The sequence below is a fragment of the Caretta caretta genome, chromosome 5 (genome assembly GCF_965140235.1).
Source record: "Caretta caretta isolate rCarCar2 chromosome 5, rCarCar1.hap1, whole genome shotgun sequence".
NCBI classification, from domain to species: domain Eukaryota; kingdom Metazoa; phylum Chordata; order Testudines; family Cheloniidae; genus Caretta; species Caretta caretta.
This window is the reverse complement of record NC_134210.1, coordinates 26,940,281-26,959,912: the sequence shown is the minus strand read 5'-3', so window position 1 is coordinate 26,959,912 and position 19,632 is coordinate 26,940,281. Positions and strand designations below refer to the sequence as shown.

At 43.8% G+C, this 19,632-nt stretch overlaps 1 protein-coding gene across 15 annotated transcripts in view; it reads left to right on the top strand.

Moving 5' to 3' along the window:
- Positions 1–1,715: 1,715 nt before the first annotated feature.
- CPLANE1 (ciliogenesis and planar polarity effector complex subunit 1) overlaps positions 1,716–19,632 on the top strand; it is a 180,046-nt gene continuing 162,129 nt past the window's right edge. For 4 of the 15 annotated variants that reach the window (XM_048849585.2, XM_048849583.2, XM_048849582.2 and 1 more), the window contains exons 1-5: positions 1,733–2,046; positions 5,975–6,120; positions 7,538–7,673; positions 7,901–8,020; positions 12,957–13,189. In XM_048849585.2, the coding sequence (XP_048705542.2) occupies positions 6,040–6,120; positions 7,538–7,673; positions 7,901–8,020; positions 12,957–13,189 (570 nt within the window). In that variant the 5' untranslated portion in view covers positions 1,733–2,046; positions 5,975–6,039. Of the gene's footprint in view, positions 2,047–5,974; positions 6,121–7,537; positions 7,674–7,900; positions 8,021–12,956; positions 13,190–19,632 lie in introns of those variants that run through there. The other 11 variants (XM_048849595.2, XM_048849593.2, XR_007356612.2 and 8 more) reach the window with 7 other exon arrangements.

Genomic DNA, 19,632 nt, shown 5'->3' with positions numbered 1-19,632 from the left:
CACCATGATTTCAACAATTTCCATCCCACCACCAACCTCAGCCTGGTCCAGTCCACACAAGAGATCCACTTCCTGGACACTACAGTGCTAATAAACAATGGCCACATAAACACCACCCTATACCGGAAACCTACTGACCGCTATTCCTACCTGCATGCCTCCAGCTTTCACCCTGACCACACCACACGATCCATCGTCTACAGCCAAGCTCTGCGATACAACCGCATTTGCTCCAACCCCTCAGACAGAGACAAACACCTACAAGATCTCTGTCAAGCTTTCTTACAACTACAATACCCACCTGCAGAAGTAAAGAAACAGATTGATAGAGCCAGAAGAGTTCCCAGAAGTTACCTACTACAGGACAGGCCTAACAAAGAAAATAACAGAACGCCACTAGCGGTCACCTTCAGCCCCCAACTAAAACCCCTCCAACGCATTATTAAGGATCTTCAACCTATCCTAAAGGATGACCCTACACTCTCACAAGTCTTGGGAGACAGGCCAGTCCTTGCCTACAGACAGCCCCGCAACCTGAAGCAAATACTCACCAACAACCACATACCACACAACAGAACCACTAACCCAGGAACTTATCCTTGCAACAAAGCCCGTTGCCAATTGTGCCCACATATCTATTCAGGGGACACCATCACAGGGCATAATAACATCAGCCACACTATCAGAGGCTCGTTCACCTGCACATCCACCAATGTGATATATGCCATCATGTGCCAGCAATGCCCCTCTGCCATGTACATTGGTCAAACTGGACAGTCTCTACGTAAAAGAATAAATGGACACAAATCAGATGTCAAGAATTATAACATTCATAAACCAGTCGGAGAACACTTCAATCTCTCTGGTCACGCAATCACAGACATGAAGGTCGCTATCTTAAAACAAAAAAACTTCAAATCCAGACTCCAGCGAGAAACTGCTGAATTGGAATTCATTTGCAAATTGGATACTATTAATTTAGGCTTAAATAGAGACTGGGAGTGGCTAAGTCATTATGCAAGGTAGCCTGTTTCCTCTTGTTTTTTCCTACCCCCCCCCCCCCAGATGTTCTGGTTTAACTTGGATTTAAACTTGGAGAGTGGTCAGTTTAGATGAGCTATTACCAGCAGGAGAGTGAGTTTGTGTGTGTATGGGGGTGGGGGGGATGTGAGAAAACCTGGATCTATGCAGGAAATAGCCCGACTTGATTATGTAAAGAGTTGTCACTTTGGATGGGCTAGCACCAGCAGGAGAGTGAATTTGTGTGGGGGCGTGGAGGGTGAGAAAACCTGGATTTGTGCTGGAAATGGCCCAACCTGATGATCACTTTAGATAAGCTATTACCAGCAGGACAGTGGGGTGGGAGGAGGTATTGTTTCATATTCTCTGTGTATATATAAAGTCTGCTGCAGTTTCCACGGCATGCATCTGATGAAGTGAGCTGTAGCTCACGAAAGCTCATGCTCAAATAAATTGGTTAGTCTCTAAGGTGCCACAAGTACTCTTTTTCTTTTTGTTCAATATAATAGCTCTCAACACCCCCCACTGTAGGCATTGTTCCAGCAGCTCTGCACCAGCCAATGTCAATCGATGAAAAGCAGGGGAGGGGTTGCTGCAAGGTTTATATTTGATGAGCTAGCAGTTGTGTGGCGCGTCTGTTTAGATGGCTGTTTAACGTTCAGCTGAGGGGAAGGACGCTGGGGCGTGGTCAGCGGTACGCTCCGTGCCTGCTCCCGCGGACATGAGCCACTCGTACTAGTCTTCGGCGGGCCCCGATTTTTCAGCACAGCCCCCTGAGGGAGCGCATCCAGCTTCGGGTTGTGGTGGGCAGCAGCCTCGGCCGGGCTGCTCTGACGGGACCCAACGCGCGCCAAAGCCAAAGGAGGGGTTCGGACGGAGCCTCTCCCCCGTTGCTCATTCCCCGCCTCGCGCGCCCGCAGCTGCGCACTCCAGTCCACTCAGCTCTCGCTCTGGACTGAGCCGGCAATTGGGCGGACGCCGCTGAAGCCGGCCCGTAGGGCAGCCGCTGTGCGGGGCAGAAGCGCGGTGAGTGTGGGGCGGGCAGCCTCTGCTCGTTCCGTGGTGACGGGCCGCGGTGGGGACATGGGCCGAGGGGGGCCGGCTCGCTCTGTGCTCCCAGGGCCCGGACAGCCCGCCCCATGGGCCCCGCGACCGTTACCGCTCCGGGACCACAGGACGTCTCCGCGCGCTGCGCCCGCGTTTCTGAGGCACGTCGCGAGGCGTTTGAGCTGGGTGAGGGGCCCGGGGTGAGGGGTCCTCCGTGCAGGGAGGGACGGGACCTTGCGTCCCCTCATATTCAGCACCCCCTTCAGCACGGAGGTAACAGTGCCAGCATGCGACAGATCCTTTCCCCCAGTACTTTTGAGGTTGAGGCAACAGGGCCTGGCATATAACATACCCCTTTCTCTACTTCAACATGGAGGTAGGTGTGATCTGCACCAATGCGAAGGTATCTTGACCCAGTTTGTGTCATGCCCTTATCCTTGATGTAGTATGTGGGGTGCTACCTTGAACAGTGCATCCTCTTCTGCCTTTAATATGAGAGTATTGTGGTAATGGGACTTAGCACATAATTCACCATTTGTTGGAATTATTAATAATTAGAATTATGAATATTAATATTGGAGACCATCAAACATTAATTTAAGCATACATTCCTTTAAATCCAAAGGCCAAATGGTATTTTATACAATAGCTTTAAAATCCTACAGGCTGAGCAGTTACCATATCCAGTACCACAGTAGTTCACAAACTGTGGGGCATGCCCCCTTTGGGGTGGGGCGTGCATGGCAGGGCCTGGGCCAGACCCCATTGAGGGCGGGGAGGGAGCACTAACCAGCCCAGCTCTGCCCTTAGCCCAGCCCCAGCTCCACTTCACCCCTGGCTCCGTGACCAGCCCAGCTCTGGCCCCAGCGACACCTCTTCCCCGCCTCCAGCCCATTTTTGCCTTCATTCCCTCTCTGCCCCTAGGCCAGCTCTATGTTTAACCCCAGCTCATTCCCCATCTCCAGTTCTGCCCCCAGCTCTGCCTTCAGCCCAGGCTTCTTTGCTGAGTCAACTATGCGGGCAGGGGGCATGGACAGATTCCATTAATCGTAAGGGGGAGCATGACAGGAAAAGTTTGGCCATCACTGCAATACAGTAACAAAATATTCATAAGCATGTGATTAATATATTACAAATAGGCTGAACCTAGCCAAACTGTTTCATCCTGGTATGCTCAAGCATGATCAGATAGAGTCTGGCAAAGAACTCTAAATTCCTTCTTTTTTGTACCCATCAACAAATAAATGAAGACATTCCCAATTAATAACAAGCTAAATACCAATTTGGGCAGTTAGCCTTTATTTCTGGTCTTAATCCAGATAAAATTTACCATCTCCTTTTTCACCAAGGTCTTTCCTCTTAACTCCTCCCATCCTTCTTGCAGACCAACAGTTTTTCTGTTGCGTATGTCCCAATTGTGAGGTAACACTGATATGTGGGGTGGGAAAGTCCATGTTGGCTGCTTCTAAGACAGAGTCTTTGTCTTATTTAAAACCATCTGCAGTCACCCCTATTGGTCATAGGTCTTCTTTTAGAAACTTCCCTTTGTCGTTAGTTACTCTTTGAACCAGGCATCCTCCCTACTTCATTCCTTCTGGGCTTATAGCTCATTATTCTGAATGCCTTCCTTTAAAATACTTCTTTCCTAACCAAACTTAAACTAACTTTAATTCTTTACTTTCATATATATTCTACACCACCTTGATTTAAGTCATGTGCATGCACTTCAGTGCATAGATTTTTAAAGCAAGAAAGGACCATGCTGATCATCTAGTATGACCTATGTAACAGAGGCCAAAGAACCTCACACAATAATTTTTGTATCAACGTAGCGGTGCAGAGACCCTGAGTATTATGGTGTGATGTGCTGTCTTGAATGGAGGAGGCCCTTGCTTGATGTGTTCTGGTATATAGTGTGTTATCTTGAACTGTATTTCTCTCCTGCCTTCAGTATATCAGCACACAATAGGTCCCAGTGTGCGACATCTCAAAGCATACAAACACACGTTCAATATGACAGAATAAAGACACAGGGTCCCAGCATCCAGTATATTGTTTGAAACTATATCCAGTACTGATTCAGCTAGCTGTCAACTGTAGTAAACACTTATCCTCTTATGTTAAACTATCAACAAAGACTTGCGCTCTGTTGGTGTGAGTTACATATTTCCCTTGTCTGAAGATGCTCATCCAAGGCTTCTGAGTTCTGTTGGAGTTCAAGCCCCATATTGATGTGCCACTGTTTTAATGGATCATTCTCAGATTTTTGAATCATTTGAATTCTCCATTTGAATCATTCTTAGAGTTTGATTTTGGGGCCTTTAGTCCTCAAACCATAATTCTGTACTGCTGGAGCTAGAAGAATAACTCCATTAGCTGTAGCTATTAGAGGGGGATAAAGATACAACTAATTATTGATTGGAGATCTGGCCCCACACAGACATATATTGTCTTGATGTGAGAAGCCTATAGAAAGATAGGCTTCTGCATGTAATACTTCATCTGAGCAGCTCCCTTGGTAATACAGATCAAAGCATTATATAGTGGGATATGTTGTTTCAGAGGGTCATGTCACTGTATTAAAGGTGAGGCTACATTGTGGAATGTGGTGTGCCTCACTCTGGATACTTTGCTAGATGAATAATTAGGGACCTACCAAATTCATGGCTGTGAAAAATGTCACAGACCATGAAATTTGATCTCCCCCATGAAATCTGACTGGGGTGGCTGTGCCCTAGCCAGGGATTCCTACCATGAGCTGGGTACTATCTGCTAGTCCCGGCTCAGGCTGGGGAGGGACGGGACTTGCTCTTCCCTTGCAGGGGCTTCTCCCAGAGCTCTGTCAGACCCACTTCTTGGAACCTCCCTCAGCTGCAGGAAGCTGCACTGCTGCTGGCCAGGACACTCCCAACCTAAGTGGGAGGCTGCAGGTCCTGACCCAGGCGGGAGGCTGTTGGGAAAGCCTGCAGGTATGGTAAACGCCCTCCCCCCGCCCAGACCCTGCGACCCTCACTTCTGTGCTGCTGCTGGCACTGGCTTTAGAGCTTGGTGGCTGGCCAGCAGTCACTGCTCTCTGGCTGCCCGGCTCTGAAGGCAGTACCCCTGCGACCAGCAACACAGAAGTAAGGGTGGCAATTCCCTGACCCCCTTTTGGTCAGGACCCCGATGGTTACAAGACTGTGAAATTTCATGTGTAAACATCTAAAACTGTGAAATTGACTATTTAAAAAATCCTATGACTGGGAAATTGACCAAAATGGACCTTGAATTTGGTAGGGTCCTGTTAATAATTAACTGTGCTAGAGGTGCATTTGTACCGAGAGGCAGACATCTATGATTGAGTTGTTTGGATTCACTCCTATGATGTTTAGTTTTATACAGTGCTGTTGCTTATCTTGATATTGTTTACCTATCTATGTGCCTTTCTTCACAGCTTCCACCTTTACTTACATGTGCTGCGTTCATTTCTTTACATTACTTAGGTTACTTCAGTTCAATGTGTATTATGTGGAACCATAAAATGTCATAGAGTTTAAGCAATCCTATTGTACTATCATGGTAACTCTGGTTCAGATGAGTTCTGTGCTGAAACGTACTAATGTTGCTTGGTATTTAAACATAGGGCTAGAACAGCCAAGGTTTAGCTAAGTATATTTAGCCTACATTGATTATATACTTTGTCAACCAAAAACCATGTTGCATGTTAATACTATAAAATGGGCCCAAAAGTTAAAATGTATTTCACAAATGCAAATAATCCACAATTCAAGTTTATTTTGATAATAAAAATGCTTGGGAATTATGTTTGTGTTTTATGTAGTATGTGGAAATTAAAAATTGTGTTCTGAATTTATATCTTTGAAAAAAAATATGTTGGTTTTCATTTTAGTTTTTGAATCTTTTACAGGTATGTTTGCAGACAACCCTCCAGTCTTTTTTAAACTGTTGTGATTACTGGGAGTGCGAATAAGCATGGAGATTAAGTTAGACGTTTTAATCTCTACATGTATCAAACATAGGAAACCTTGGCCTCAAATCTCCTGGCTGGGACAGGTGAGAGTCTGTAGATTTTTATTTAAACCTAACTGTACATTAAACATAGTTTTGATTGTGGCAGTTATTTAGCAACTCAGTTTACAGAAAACTCAGGGAATGGTTTAGAAGTGCCATACTGGTTATTAAGTTAGGAAGCACCAAGACAAATCACTGGATTTATTGCTGCCATTTTGACTTCATTCCAAAGTTTCAGTATTGCTCACAATACCTGATGGAGAACATCTTTTGATAGCTGTATGCTTCACAAGAGTTAACAATTTTTTAATTCCTATTAGTGGTGTTTGGTTATATGCACTGAAAAATATACAGTGTTTGAGATTTTATTCCTCCCATGGGACAAACATAACAGAACTCAACTATTCTGACCTATGTTCAGTATCTGACATTTTTGTAATAATGTGCTATGGGGGATAGCAAGGGCCTGGAGCCAGGAGTGGAAGTTGCTTATTTTACTTTAAAGATTTCTTTAGTTATACATTTATAAGAGTATATACGTGCACAGATATGGGAATGTATACTTAACCTGCTATAGTGACAGACACTATTGCCTTTTAGCCAGCTAGCACCTGCACAACAAATACGCAGTATATTAATGACTTTTTTTGATGGGCACAAGTTTACTGTATCCTTTTCTTTTAAAACAACTTAAGAAATTATGTAAAAAACTAAGTTAAAGCAGTATCAATATTGCATGGTTAAGCATTTAGTAGCCAGGAAATGCTGTACGCAAAATTAAACATATAGCATTAGCTCTCCTTTCTTGCATATATACATTACAATACAGTTTACACATATGTTCAAATGTTATCTAACATAGTAGAATTTTTCTTTCTTTCATTTGAAGTGAGCTGTAGCTCACGAAAGCTTATGCTCAGATAAATTGGTTAGTTTCTAAGATGCCACAAGTACTCCTTTTCTTTTTGCGAATACAGACTAACACAGCTGCTACTCTGAAATTTGAGAGATAGTATGTAATCATTTAGGGCCTAATTCTTCTTCGATTGAGCGATATAGCAAAACTCCCATTGAATTCAGAAACATAGGATCAGATCTTTAGGGCCTAATCCTGCATTTTCTAGGCACATAGTCTTATTCGGGTAAGTGGGAATAAGGATTGTGGGATCAGGCTAATTAAAAATGATGGGCCAAATTCAACCCTGGCATGAGTGAGTGCTGAATTTGGCCCTGTATTGTAATGGATATGTGCAAAAAGGCAGAGTTAAAGTTTCAGTTTCAGCACTACATGATTTTTGAATGCTTAACTGTGAATTTCAGTTTAGCCTTTTGTATTTACTTAATAGTCGTCCCCCCCCCTTTTCTGGTCTTAACACTGTTATCTATATCTGCATCAATTTTCAGGCAAAAATAGAAAAGTATTTTTGAAAACTGAAATATTCCTTTTTCCTTTTAACAGGAAAAAGAAGCTATTTATCTTTTAGATGATAAATGTATAAGTGAAATTAACCTGTTATCAGGAAAGACAAAGAAGAAAATTCCTCGACTTCAATCACTGTTGAAAAATGTTGTCGTCTTAGCAACATCAAGAAATGGTTAAGTATTTTCTCAAGTTCCAATTCAAATTTTTGTTTTCATTTAAGATTGCAACAATTTGGAAACATACAGTACTGTAAAAGGCTCTGATACTGTAGCTGTCTCCACACAAGCACAGGATCTGCTAGTTCAGAGACACTTGAAGGATTGGGGACAAAATGCGGGAAGATAATTTAAAATACTTTATAGTAAAACAATTTAAGAAGTCTTTCCCCTATGAAAACAGGTGCTTGGTTGGCAGGAATACTTACAACAGGAGAACTATTTCTTTGGAATAAAGACCAGGACTATCTGAAAATTGTACCAGCAGTTGAAGAAACTAGTAAGGTGGTTACAGCAGCACAAGGTAGGACTCTCCAGTTTGTCTTTTTTATTACAATTGAAAGTAGAAAACAAATGTTGACAAGAAAGATCTTCCTCTTAATGATTAAATTTTATTTAATAAATAATGACTAACTTTTATTTGGCAGAAGAGAGAGTTGTAAATCTAATTAGTATTTTGGGTATGCCAAGCTAACGCTTAGCAAACCTTAATTTTTTATTAACAGAAATGTTAATTACATTTTGGATTTCCAAACTCTTAAGATTCTGTCTTAAACAGAATAATTTTTTTTTTTTTTTGATGGTTGGATGGTGGGGATGAAGGTAAGATAGATGTGCATATAGATCCTTTAATGTTTTAAAGTGCTTTGTTCCTGCTGTTAAAATTAAACACTTTGGTTTGAGAGAGCTGTCTAGTCACCTGTGTTAACCACTGGTCACATGCTCCAGAAGGGGAGACTGGCTGAATAATGAAGGTTGATACACAGCCCAAGGCCTGATTAAAGAGTGGATGAATTGTGGGATTCCACCCTAGGAGAGGTGAAGACATGAGCCTTAACATCTGGGGTTGTGCATTCAGTGAGACCAGAAGAGGAGACAGAGTTGCCTCTAGCCCTGTAACCATGACAAATGTAATAAGTGTTTCCAGGGGACTGCATCCTGAAGGGTGAACTTGAAGAAAAATGCCCGTTTTGAGGAATTGTGGGTGAACTCAGAGGCAACCATGGGGGTAATGGTAAAGGTCAAGGTAAGGTAGTAAGGGAGACATCTGTGCTTCCATTGAACCCACCACTTGATCTCCTGTCCCCGTGAAATGCCCCCTTTGGAATCTTCCCCATTCATCCCCATCCTATGGATGGCCATGAGGAAGGGGTTCCACTTCCCAGCAGTAATGTTGTGCCAATATGCCTAAGGGATCTGCCAGTGCAGTATCTCTTCTGCTGACAACAGGATCTTTGACAGATGGCATATCTTAGTCTGAGATGGGGCTGCTATCTCTCTTTTTCTGCCTGCATCAGGAGCAGCTTTCTGGCTGTCCCTGCCTCTTCACAACAGGGATCAGACAAGAAGACTCAATGTTGTTGCTGAAGTTGGCTTAGTTACACAGATACTTCTGTTCCTGAGCCAACAGCTCTCTAACAAAATGCAACATCTTTTCCAAAGAGATCTAGATCTCAAAGTTCTTCTCTTCACCTCTCTGTAGCAGCCACTCCCACGTCTCGCAGCCAGTTCTCTCCTTTAAAGGCAAAAGAGAGAGGGAAATATTCTTTCTTCAATTAAAACTAAAGATTCCTTGGTGTCATTGGGGTTCATTTTCGTATAACACTTACGAATAAAGTTGTTGACTTTGATTTTGATAGTTTCCTCAGTATTTGGAAAGCTCCTACCACATTTTGGGTGCTATCATTCAGGCAAGATGATCAAGCAGAAAATTGACAGAATGCATTGTTGTTTTTTAAAAGTTAAACACATTAAATTCTCTGTACACAGTTCAACCTCATCTTCCCCAGATCCCAGTTTTTAGCTTCAATTCTCGTATCCTTACATCTCTCTCCCAGCATTCAAGCCTGTCTTTCCATATAAAGGAGCAGTTCATTCATGAGATAAGTGAAATAAGGAAGTAGAGGACTTAGTCCTCATAAAAGTGGGTCTTCAGGAGGAATTTAAATAGTGAGAAACCAGTTCAGGTAGGGCATTCCATGCATTGGGGGTGGCATGTAAAATTAAAAAGGTTGTAGCGGAGTTTTTAAACTAAGGGTTGGTGGAAAGCTGACAGGTGTGGAGGAACACATGGTTATGAAAGACACATCCCTTAGGGAAAGATTTCTTAAAGGGGCTACTCTATCATCTTCTATCCTCTCCTCTTTACTATAAAGTTACAAGTAAGAGCTGAAGAGAAACAGTCAAAGGAAAAACAGTACCATTCAATTACCTTCACATGAAGGTAGACAACTAAATATTGACAAATTTTATAAGTGCTTGTGTACAAATCCAAGAAGTCTAAATATAAAGATGGGTGAACTTGAATGCCCGGTATTAAATGAGGATATTGATATAATTGGCATCTTAAAAATTTGATGGAAGGATGGTAATTAATGGGACATAGTAATATCAGAATACAAAATATATAGGAATGACAGAGTAGGTCACGCTGGCTGGGGCATGGCATAATATGTGAAAGAAAGCATAGAGTCAAAAATAGTGAAAAAAACTTAAATGACTTAAACAGTATCACAAAATCTCTAAGGACAGAAATTCCATGCTTGAATAATAAGAGTATAGCAGTAGGAACATACAACCAGTCACCTTATCAGGATGGTGATGGCTATTGTGAAATGGTAAGGAGATTAGAGAGGCTACAAAAACAGAAAACCCAGTAATGAGGGATTTCAACTATCCCCGTATTAACTGGGAATATGTCACCTCAGGATGGGATGCAGAGATAAAATTTCTAAACACCGTTAATGATAGCTTCTTGGAGCAGCTAGTCTCGCGTAAGGGGAGGGACAGTTCTTGATTTAGTTCTAAGTGGCACACAGGATCTGGTCCAACAGGTAAATATAACTGATCCACTTGGTAATAGTGACCATAGCACAATTAAATTTTAACATTTTTGTAGGGGGATAAATGCCAAAGAAGCCTACCACAATAGCATTTAACTTCAAAAGGGGAACTACACAAAAATGAGGAAGCTAGTTAAATGGAAATTAAAAGGAACAGTCATAAGGGTGACATGCCTGCAAGCTGCACAGAAACTTTTTAAAATCACCATAATAGAAGCTCAAATTCAATGTATATTCCTAATTAAAAAAAATAAAATAAATGCCACCATGGCTAAACAACAGAGTAAAAGAGGTGCTTAGAGGCAAAAAGGCATCCTTTAAAAATTAGAAGTCAAATCCTACCAAGGACAAAAGTTTGCATAAACTCTGGCAAATCAAGTGTAAAAGTATAATTAGGCAGGCCAAAAGAGAATTTGAAGAGCAACTAGCAAAAGACACACAAACTAACATCCATTTTTTTTTTTTTTTTTTTTTAAAGTACATCAGAAGCAGGCAGCCTGCAAAACAATCAACTAGGCCAGTGGGCAATTGAGGTGCAAAAGGATCACTGAAGGAAGACAGGGCTGTTGTAGAGAAGCTAAATGAATTATTTTTCTGTCTTCACTGCAGATGATGAAGGTTCCAGCTGTTCTTTTTAGGTTCCAGACTGAGGTGTTGGTAGAGGAGGTTTTGGAAGAAACAGATAAATTAAACAGTAATAAGTCACCAGGACCAGGTGATGCTCACCCAAGAGTTCTGAAGGAACTCAAATATGAAATTGCCAGACTAACAACTGTGCTTAACTTATTACTTAAATCGACCTCTGTACCAAATGACTGGTGAATATCTAATGTAACTCTGATTTTTCAAAAAGACTCCAGAGGCGATCCTGCTAATTTGCAGACTGGTAAGCCTAACTTCAGTACCAGGCAAATTGGTTGAAACTGTAGTAAAGAACAGAATTATCAGATGCATAGATGAACCTGATTCGTTGGGAAAGAGTCAACCTGGCTTTTATAAAGGGAAATCATGCCTCACCAATCTGTTAGAATTCTTTGAGGGGATCAACAAACATGGACAAAGGTGATATAGTGTATTTGGACTTTCAGAAAGCCTTTGGTAAGGTTCCTCACCAAAGGTTCTTAGGCAAAGTAGGGCATCATGAGATAAGAAGGAAAGTTTTTTTCGTGGACTAGTAACTGGTTAAAAGATAGGAAACAATGTATAAGAATATATGGCCAGTTTTCACAGTGGAGAGTGGTAAATAATGAGGTAATCCCACAAGGATCTGTAACGGGAGCAGTGCTGTTCAACATATTAATAAAAAGTCTGGAAAAAGGGGTGAACAGTAAGGTGGCAAAGCAGATGATACAAAATTACTCAAGATAATGAAGTCCAAAGCTGCATGCAAAGAGTTAAAAGGGATCTCACTAAACTGGATGACTGGGCAACAAAATGGCCGATGAAATTCAGTGTCGATAAATGCAAAGTACTGCACATTGGAAAACACAATACTGTGCTAGATAGCAATTGGTCTGACTCACTATAGCCATTATTCTGTTCTTATGGCATGAAGGTTAATGCAGAGATGGTCATAGAGGAAGCAGATAAATGGGACATCAGGTCTGCCATCAGTGGCAGAATGGAGGGACCCACAGTTATGAAGATGGAAATTTAGCGTCTTTAGAACCGTCTCTATAAAGTTGACATTGTGATGGCGGAGAAGAGGGTAGCCAGTGGACGGGTTTACATGGTCACTTGAGGCAAAGTAGACTTAAAAGCTGTGTGTTGCATGGATTTTGGAAGGGGTGATAAGTGAAGGGAGAAGGGTGAAGACGAGATTACGCTAATCAAGATGAAGACTCTCAAATGTAGCCCAATCACGATAAAGCAATTCCAAAAGAAATTTTAAAACAGGTTTTTCTCTTGCCCCATGTTTACACAGGACATTACTGTATGGATTGATGCTACTGTGAAGCTTTTTGTCTGCAGTTTACACTGAGATGTAATGTATGCTGCCTCCTTTGTCTTTGGAGGCTTACTTCAACAACAAAGATTGTTTCAATTATATCACCACTCTTACTTATGCCTCACATACACTAGAGTCACACTTGGTACATATTGTCACAGTTTTAGGTTCTTTGAGGGCACCAACCTAGGGTTTTTGGCTCCTAGCCATCACCTCTCTTGTGTGAAGTGGACCATGGAGGGAGAGAGACCCATGCCCTGTTACGTTTAACACTGCTTGCTGTTCGTGTGTGTCTTCCTTGTATGAAACTCACTAAATGTTCTTTAAAATATTTTTTTAAAAACTGGTTTGATTTCAGTTAGTACTCATAACTTTTTTTAGTAAAATCTCTTCATGCACATCTGTGGACAGTGAAAAACCGTCACTTTTCTGACACATTATTTTTCCAGAGTGCTCCATGAGATTGTACCTGTATGTCTCAGGAGATGGGAACAAGGTGCTACTCATTACTCCTACTGCGTGTGTCTTTCTGTGGGAGAGCACAGAATGCGAAAATATATCCTCTCCTAAAAATACTTCACTGGCTGGGCGTTGGTCACAAATTGTTCCTGAGGAATCAGTTATATTGCCTTCCTCTGAAGATAAAGAAACTGGAATGAGTGCTGATTTCATCAAAAATGAGGTAAAAAAAGTATAAAATAGCACTGCATGCTGTGTGCTTTTTGAAAATGTAAAAACAATTAGAATACTTACACGTATTAATATGAAATAGTAACTTTCCTATGTGTGCTTTACAAAGCAAACTGAGTTAGATACTGATTGTGGAGAGTCTTAGCAAACATGGCAATGATTTTGAATTGAACAATAGCTGTTCACAGCCATGAACTTTAGAGTCTGCTTTACGTAGGGCATTTTGGAGTGGACCCTGAGATTCTCTTCTGGCCTTTCAAAAAAGGTGCTGAGGGATATTTTAATTCTTCGTCCCTGTGAGTATTCCACTGTGGGTGTGCACGCTCTCCATGCTCCTAAACTGGAAGATTTTTCACTAGCGGCATTTGTTGGTCCATGCCTGTGCCGCCTCGTTGTGCCAAACCAAGGGCATAAAGGTAGACACAGACTGTCTACCTTTCCAATTCCTTTCTACATTTCATGACCTGAGAGAGAACCCTGAAGTGTTGGCAGCTTCACTATAATTACTGCTTCAAATCAGGTTTTTCTGTAAATAGTTCTACCTTCTGGATAGTTTTAGTAGTTAGTTAACATTTTGGAATCCCAGAGTTTCCCCTTCCATTCTCCCATGCTTAGTATGTCTAAGATCCCCAGTTCAAGTCTTCCATGGTCTGCCTCGTCTTCCTGATGAGTGATTCCCCACGACTTATTTGTATATTGGCTTGGAGAATCCCACATTCCCTCCATATGCAATATTTGTAATTCTTTTCCACCCTGAACCCAGCAATACTGAAAATTCCAGTTCCAAAGACACCTGATGAAGCAGTCGTTGAGAGCACAGTCCAAACCTGGGTCATCTGCTTCCCGTGTATGCTGGCCAGATGTACTTAGTAGCACCCCTCCTCCTGGATTCTCCATAACTCTGAACCATCAGAAACCAGGCCCAAATACTTTAACCTGCAATGGGAGGAGGGTAAGGACAAATACCCTCATAAGAAGTGGGAGAAATCCCCTCCTGAGGCCTCTATGAAGAGGACTGCATCCCCTCTTCTTTCCAAATCTAATAAGACTCTGTGTCCCATTGTGGATGTGTCAGGAATTCATGGGGTGCATGGATCCCAACCACCAGCACTGAGGTCCAAGAGTGCCCCAAAACCGATAGAGAAAGAGAGGAGCGATTGCCTGCTGCACCAAAGATACCGCGCCACAGCAGGAGGAAGGAGGTTTTGGTGGCACCAACATTCACCACCCAACCTAAACTGGCACTGTCTGCTTCATCAAGGGGTAGAAGCCCTTCATGTCCCCCACTGTTAGATCCTGGTATATTACCTTTTACTACAGCCTGGATCTGTACTCTGACCCGGAGTCGCGGATAATCCTGGAACTGGTAGTCTCTAGGGGAGATATCCACATCATCAGTGCACCATATGCCATTACTGTATTGCAAGGGATACCGTACCAATGGCTCAGCTGGCAGAATTGAATATTTTTACTTATCTGGTGAGCTAGAAGTTGAGACAGTGACTCCTTTGCCTCTCCAAGGCATGCAGTTAGCCCCAGCAGGGATTCCAGAGTCTCCTGGGCACTCTTGCACTCCAGCAGGGCACACTACTGTGCTCAGGACCAATGAGGAAAGCTATGCTGGAGCCAGCCAGGATGGCCTGGCATACCCTAGCTATTTGTGACCCCATTCTCCCCCCCCCCCCCCCAAAAAAAAAGACAGAGGAAAAAGTAAGGGGGCAGAATATTTGTGTTCACACCATGCCCCAGATTCTTTGATGGTTCAGACCACCACTGAATGTAACAGACTGCACCAGCCTAGGTCTGTTCCCTCTGAAAAATACACCAAATGATTAGATGAAATAAAGCATTCTTCCTCTCCCAGTCTTCAGTTTTGCATTGTAAATATCATACATTGATTTCTAAGTATGACTCTAACTACAGCACATTGTCTGCATTCATCAAAAAACTTCCACAGGAACTCAAATAACAATTTCAGGCCATCATCGACAAAGGTAAATTGACAGCTAGGTCATCCCTTCAAGCTTCAATTAACACTTGTGACACTACTTCACACGCCAGGTCAACTGTGGTTGTCATGAGGCGAGCTTCATAGCATTGCTCCTCTGGGTATCCCAAGGAGGTTCAAGATACTGTGGAGGACCTCCCCTCTGAGGGCACCAATTTTCATGGAAAAAAAATTGAGTCTGTACCCCTTAAGGACTTATGTGCAATCTCTGCATTCCTTGGATATTTATACTCCAGCCTATTGGAGGAAGTACTCCAAACCATCTCCTTATAAGCAGCATTCTGCTCCTGAGCCTTTTTACTATCAGAATGTCAGCCTTTTTACTGTCGTATGAGCCTCTCAGGAGGAACTAGAGCAGTGGTGAGCAAATGTTTTGGCTCGAGGGCCACATCTGGGTATGTAAATTGTACGGCGGGCCATGAATGCTCATAAAATTGGGGTTTGGGATGTGGGGGTGAGGTGTGAGGGCTCCGGCTGGGGTGCGGGGTCTGGGGTGGGGCTGTGTATGAGGGGTTGGGGATGCAGGAGGGTGCTCCAGGCTTGGAGGGTGGGACCGAGAGGTTTCGAGGGTGGAAGGGGGATCAGGGCAGGGGGTTGGGGTGTGGGAGGGGGTCGGGGTGCAAGCTCTGGGCGGTACTTACCTCAGTCAGCTCCTGGAAGCAGCGGCATATCTCCCCCACACTTACCACACTCCAGCTCCTATGTGTAGGCATGGCCAAGCGGCTCTGCGCACTGCACCGTTCACAGGCACCGTCTCTGCAGCTCCAATTGGCCTTCATTCCCAGCCAGTGGGAGCTGTGGGGGCGTCGCTTGGGGCAGGGGAAGGGTGTGGAGCCCCCTGGCTGCCCCTACCTGTAGGAGCCGGAGAGGGGACATGCCTCTGCTTCCAGGAGCCGCGTGGAGCCCTGGCATGCACAGAACAGGGCAAGCTGCTGACCCTGCTTCATGGCTGGAGCCGGGCAAGCCCTGGACCTTGCTCCCCAGCTGGAGCTCGAGGGCCAGATTAAAACATCTGAAGGGCCGGATGTGGTCCCCACGCTGTAGTTTGCCCACCCCTGTACTAGAGGGTGCAGCACAGCAGACAAATTGCCTCATCGTCGTCCTCTTCCCAATCCCAGCCTCCTGCCAAGAGACCATTTTGATGGGACTCCCCTGGAATTACCAAGGCTACACAGCAGAATTTCCTTTCATTCTTCCCACAAAACCCCCTTCCCTGTCCCTCTTCAGGGATCCAACTCATGAGAGGATCCTCAGACAGGAGGTAGACTCCCTAAAGTGGAAACTAGGTCAAATTATGAAGGATGAATATAAAAAAACATAAGCATGTTGGGACAAAATTAGAAAGGCGAAGGCCCTTAAAAAGATCACACTATCTAGAGACCTAAAGGGTAACAAGAAGCCTGTGTTGCACGATCTGCTAATGGTTTAAGAAACGGACTCAGTGACTTGGGACCTTAGTCTGCAGCAATACCTACTCGAACAGGTCATGTGGTCGGCTTTGGAACTGAGGCCATCATCAGGTCGGAGATTGCCCTCAGGTTCTGAGAGTGCCGCCACTTCATGCTGTGGAGCAGGCGCTCCTCTCTCGAAACAGAGGAGCCATTCCCCATCAACTTTACCAAGGAAAAGGTCACATGAGCCCAGTTGACACCACTCCAGGTTTTGGGGTGATTCTTCTGCCTCTCCCAGGAAATACATGGATTGGCATTGAACTGGTGCTGGTACAGGCGCAGACTTCCCCTCTGCACCATGGGTGCTCGACCCCGCCGCCCCGACCCCGCGTCTTTACTGCCTCCTCTCCCGAGCGGGCCGTGTCCACACTCCTCCCCCTCCCTCCTGGAAAGTCCTAAGCACGACCAAACACCTGTTAGGTGGCCGGGGGGTGGTGGTGTGTGTTTGGGAAGGGGAGGAGTGGGGATGCAGCAGGCTCAGGGGAGGAGGAGGGGGGTGGATTCTCATTCCAAGATTATCAAGCCAAGATTCTCATTCTTTTTTGAACCCTGTTATAGTTTTGGCCTTCACTACATCCTCTGGCAAGGAGTTCCACAGGTTGACTGTGCGTTGTGTGAAAAAATACTACTTTTTGTTTGTTTTAAATGTGCTGCCTATTAATTTCATTCTTGTGTTATGAGAAGGAGTAAATAACACTTCCTTATTTACCTTCTCCTTACCAGTCATGATTTTATAGACTATCATATCCCTCCTTAGTCATCTCTTTTCCAAGCTGAAAAGTCCCAGTCTTATTAATTTCTCCTCATATGGCAGCCATTCCATACCCCTAATTATTTTTGTTGCCCTTTTCTGAACCTTTTCCAATTCCAATATGTTTTTTGAGGTGGGGCTAGTACTTACTGAGTCTTTGTCTCGCTGTTCTTTTTTGACTTTCTTAATTATATTTTTACACTTCATTTGCCAGAGTTTATGCTCCTTTCTATTTTCCTCACTAGGATTTAACTTCCACTTTTTAAAGGATGTCTTTTTGTCTATCACTGCTTCTTTTAGTTTGTTTAGCCACGGTGGCACACTTTTTTGGTTCTCTTGCCTTTTTTAATTTGGGGTATACGTTTAAGTTGAGCCTCTATTATGGTGTCTTTGAAAAGTTTCAATGCAGCTTGCAGGGATTTCACTTTTGGCACTATATCTTCTTAAATTGCTCATTTTTGTATAGTCCCCCTTTCTGAAATTAAATGCTACAGTGTTGGGCTGCTGTCGTGTTTTCCCCACGACAGGGATGTTAAATTTCATTATGGTCACTGTTATTGCCAAGCGGTACAGCTATATTCACCTCTTGGACCAGATCCTGTGCTTCACTTAGGAGTAAATCAAGAATTGCCTCTCCTCTTGTGGGTTCCAGGACTAGCTGCTCCAAGAAGCTGTCATTGAAGGTGTCAAACTTTATTTCTGCATCCCATCCTGAGGTGACATGTACCCAGTCAAGATGGGGATAGTTGAAATACCCCATTATTATTATTTTTTATTTTTATAGCCTCTAATCTCCCTAAGCATTTCCCAGTCAGTATCACCATCCTTTCTGTATAGGCTCCCCCTTTCCCAAAAGTTTCCCCAATTTCTAATAAATCTAAACCCCTCCTCCCTATACTGTCATCTAATCTACACATTGAGACCCTGCAGTTCTGCCTTTCTAACTGGCCCTGCGCGTGTAACTGGAAGCATTTCAGAGAACACTACCATCTCTTACTTAACAGCCTAAATATGGTCTCTAGAATCTTTCTCCTATCCTTCCCTTCATCATTGGTACCTACATGTACCATGACCACCTGCTCTTTCCCAGCACAATACATAAGTCTACCTAGATGTCTCAAGAGATCCGCAACTTTCTCACCAGGCAGGCAAGTCACCATGCAGTTCTCCTGGTCATCGCAAACCCAGCCATCTATGTTTCTAATGATCGAATCCCCCATAACTGTTACCTGTCTCTTCCTAATAACTGGTACGCAGTAGGGAGTTTAGAAACCCTACACTGTTGATGCCAGCTCTGGCCTCCAGAAGTCCGGTACTGACGGGGGAGATGCTGGTACTGATTGCTTCCATGTCGGTGGCATACCAGGCAGCTACAGACCTCCTCTGCCTTTCGGTCCCAACCTCTCCTTAGTTTCCAGGATTTTGCCAGGGCTGCGTCAGCTATAACCCCTTTGATTGAACAAACTGCTGAATGCTGGGATCTATCTGGACCACACCCCAGTTTTTCAGTTCCAGAGGTTGTGGAAGTAGGATTGGTACAGGGGACTTCAGTACTAGGAACCTCCTTGGCACTGATGGAGTTGGCACTGCAAATGCTTCTGTGGCAGCTTTCACCGTCCTCAACATTGGTACCATCGGACACTCTGGTACTGCTGTTCGCTTCAGGACTGATACTGTTTCCGGGACCAATACTGTTTCCAACGGCAGTGCCTCGTTCTGGTGATGGATGAGTCAGACCTCCTATTTGCTCCCTCTACTCTCATTCTGCTCTTATCTCTGGGATCTTGAGGTTCCTCTGCCTCACTTGGTATGTAAGTGGAACTCTTACAAGAGAACACCCACAAATTGATGGACATTTTACAGCTGTCTTCTCCTGGGAATGTTGCCCTCCCTATCAATGCACTCCTTGAACCGGCTAAGACCCTCTGGAGCACACTGGCTTCAATAGTGCCTGTGGCTAAGTGCCTGGAAAGGTGCTGTTTTGTTCTTGTGCAGGGATTTGAGGGGTTTTACTCCCATCCTTCTCCAGATTCCTGAGCTGTAACTGTGGTGAACAGCAGTCCACTCCTGAGGATAGGGACTCTAAATGATTGGACCTTATGGGCAAGAAGACTTACATCTCCTTACAGATGCAAATAGCTAGCTAGCAAACCTTGCCTCCAAGTATGATTTTGTTAACTGGACAGCGATGTAAGTTTGCAGAACAGCTGTCCAAGGCCTTGTGG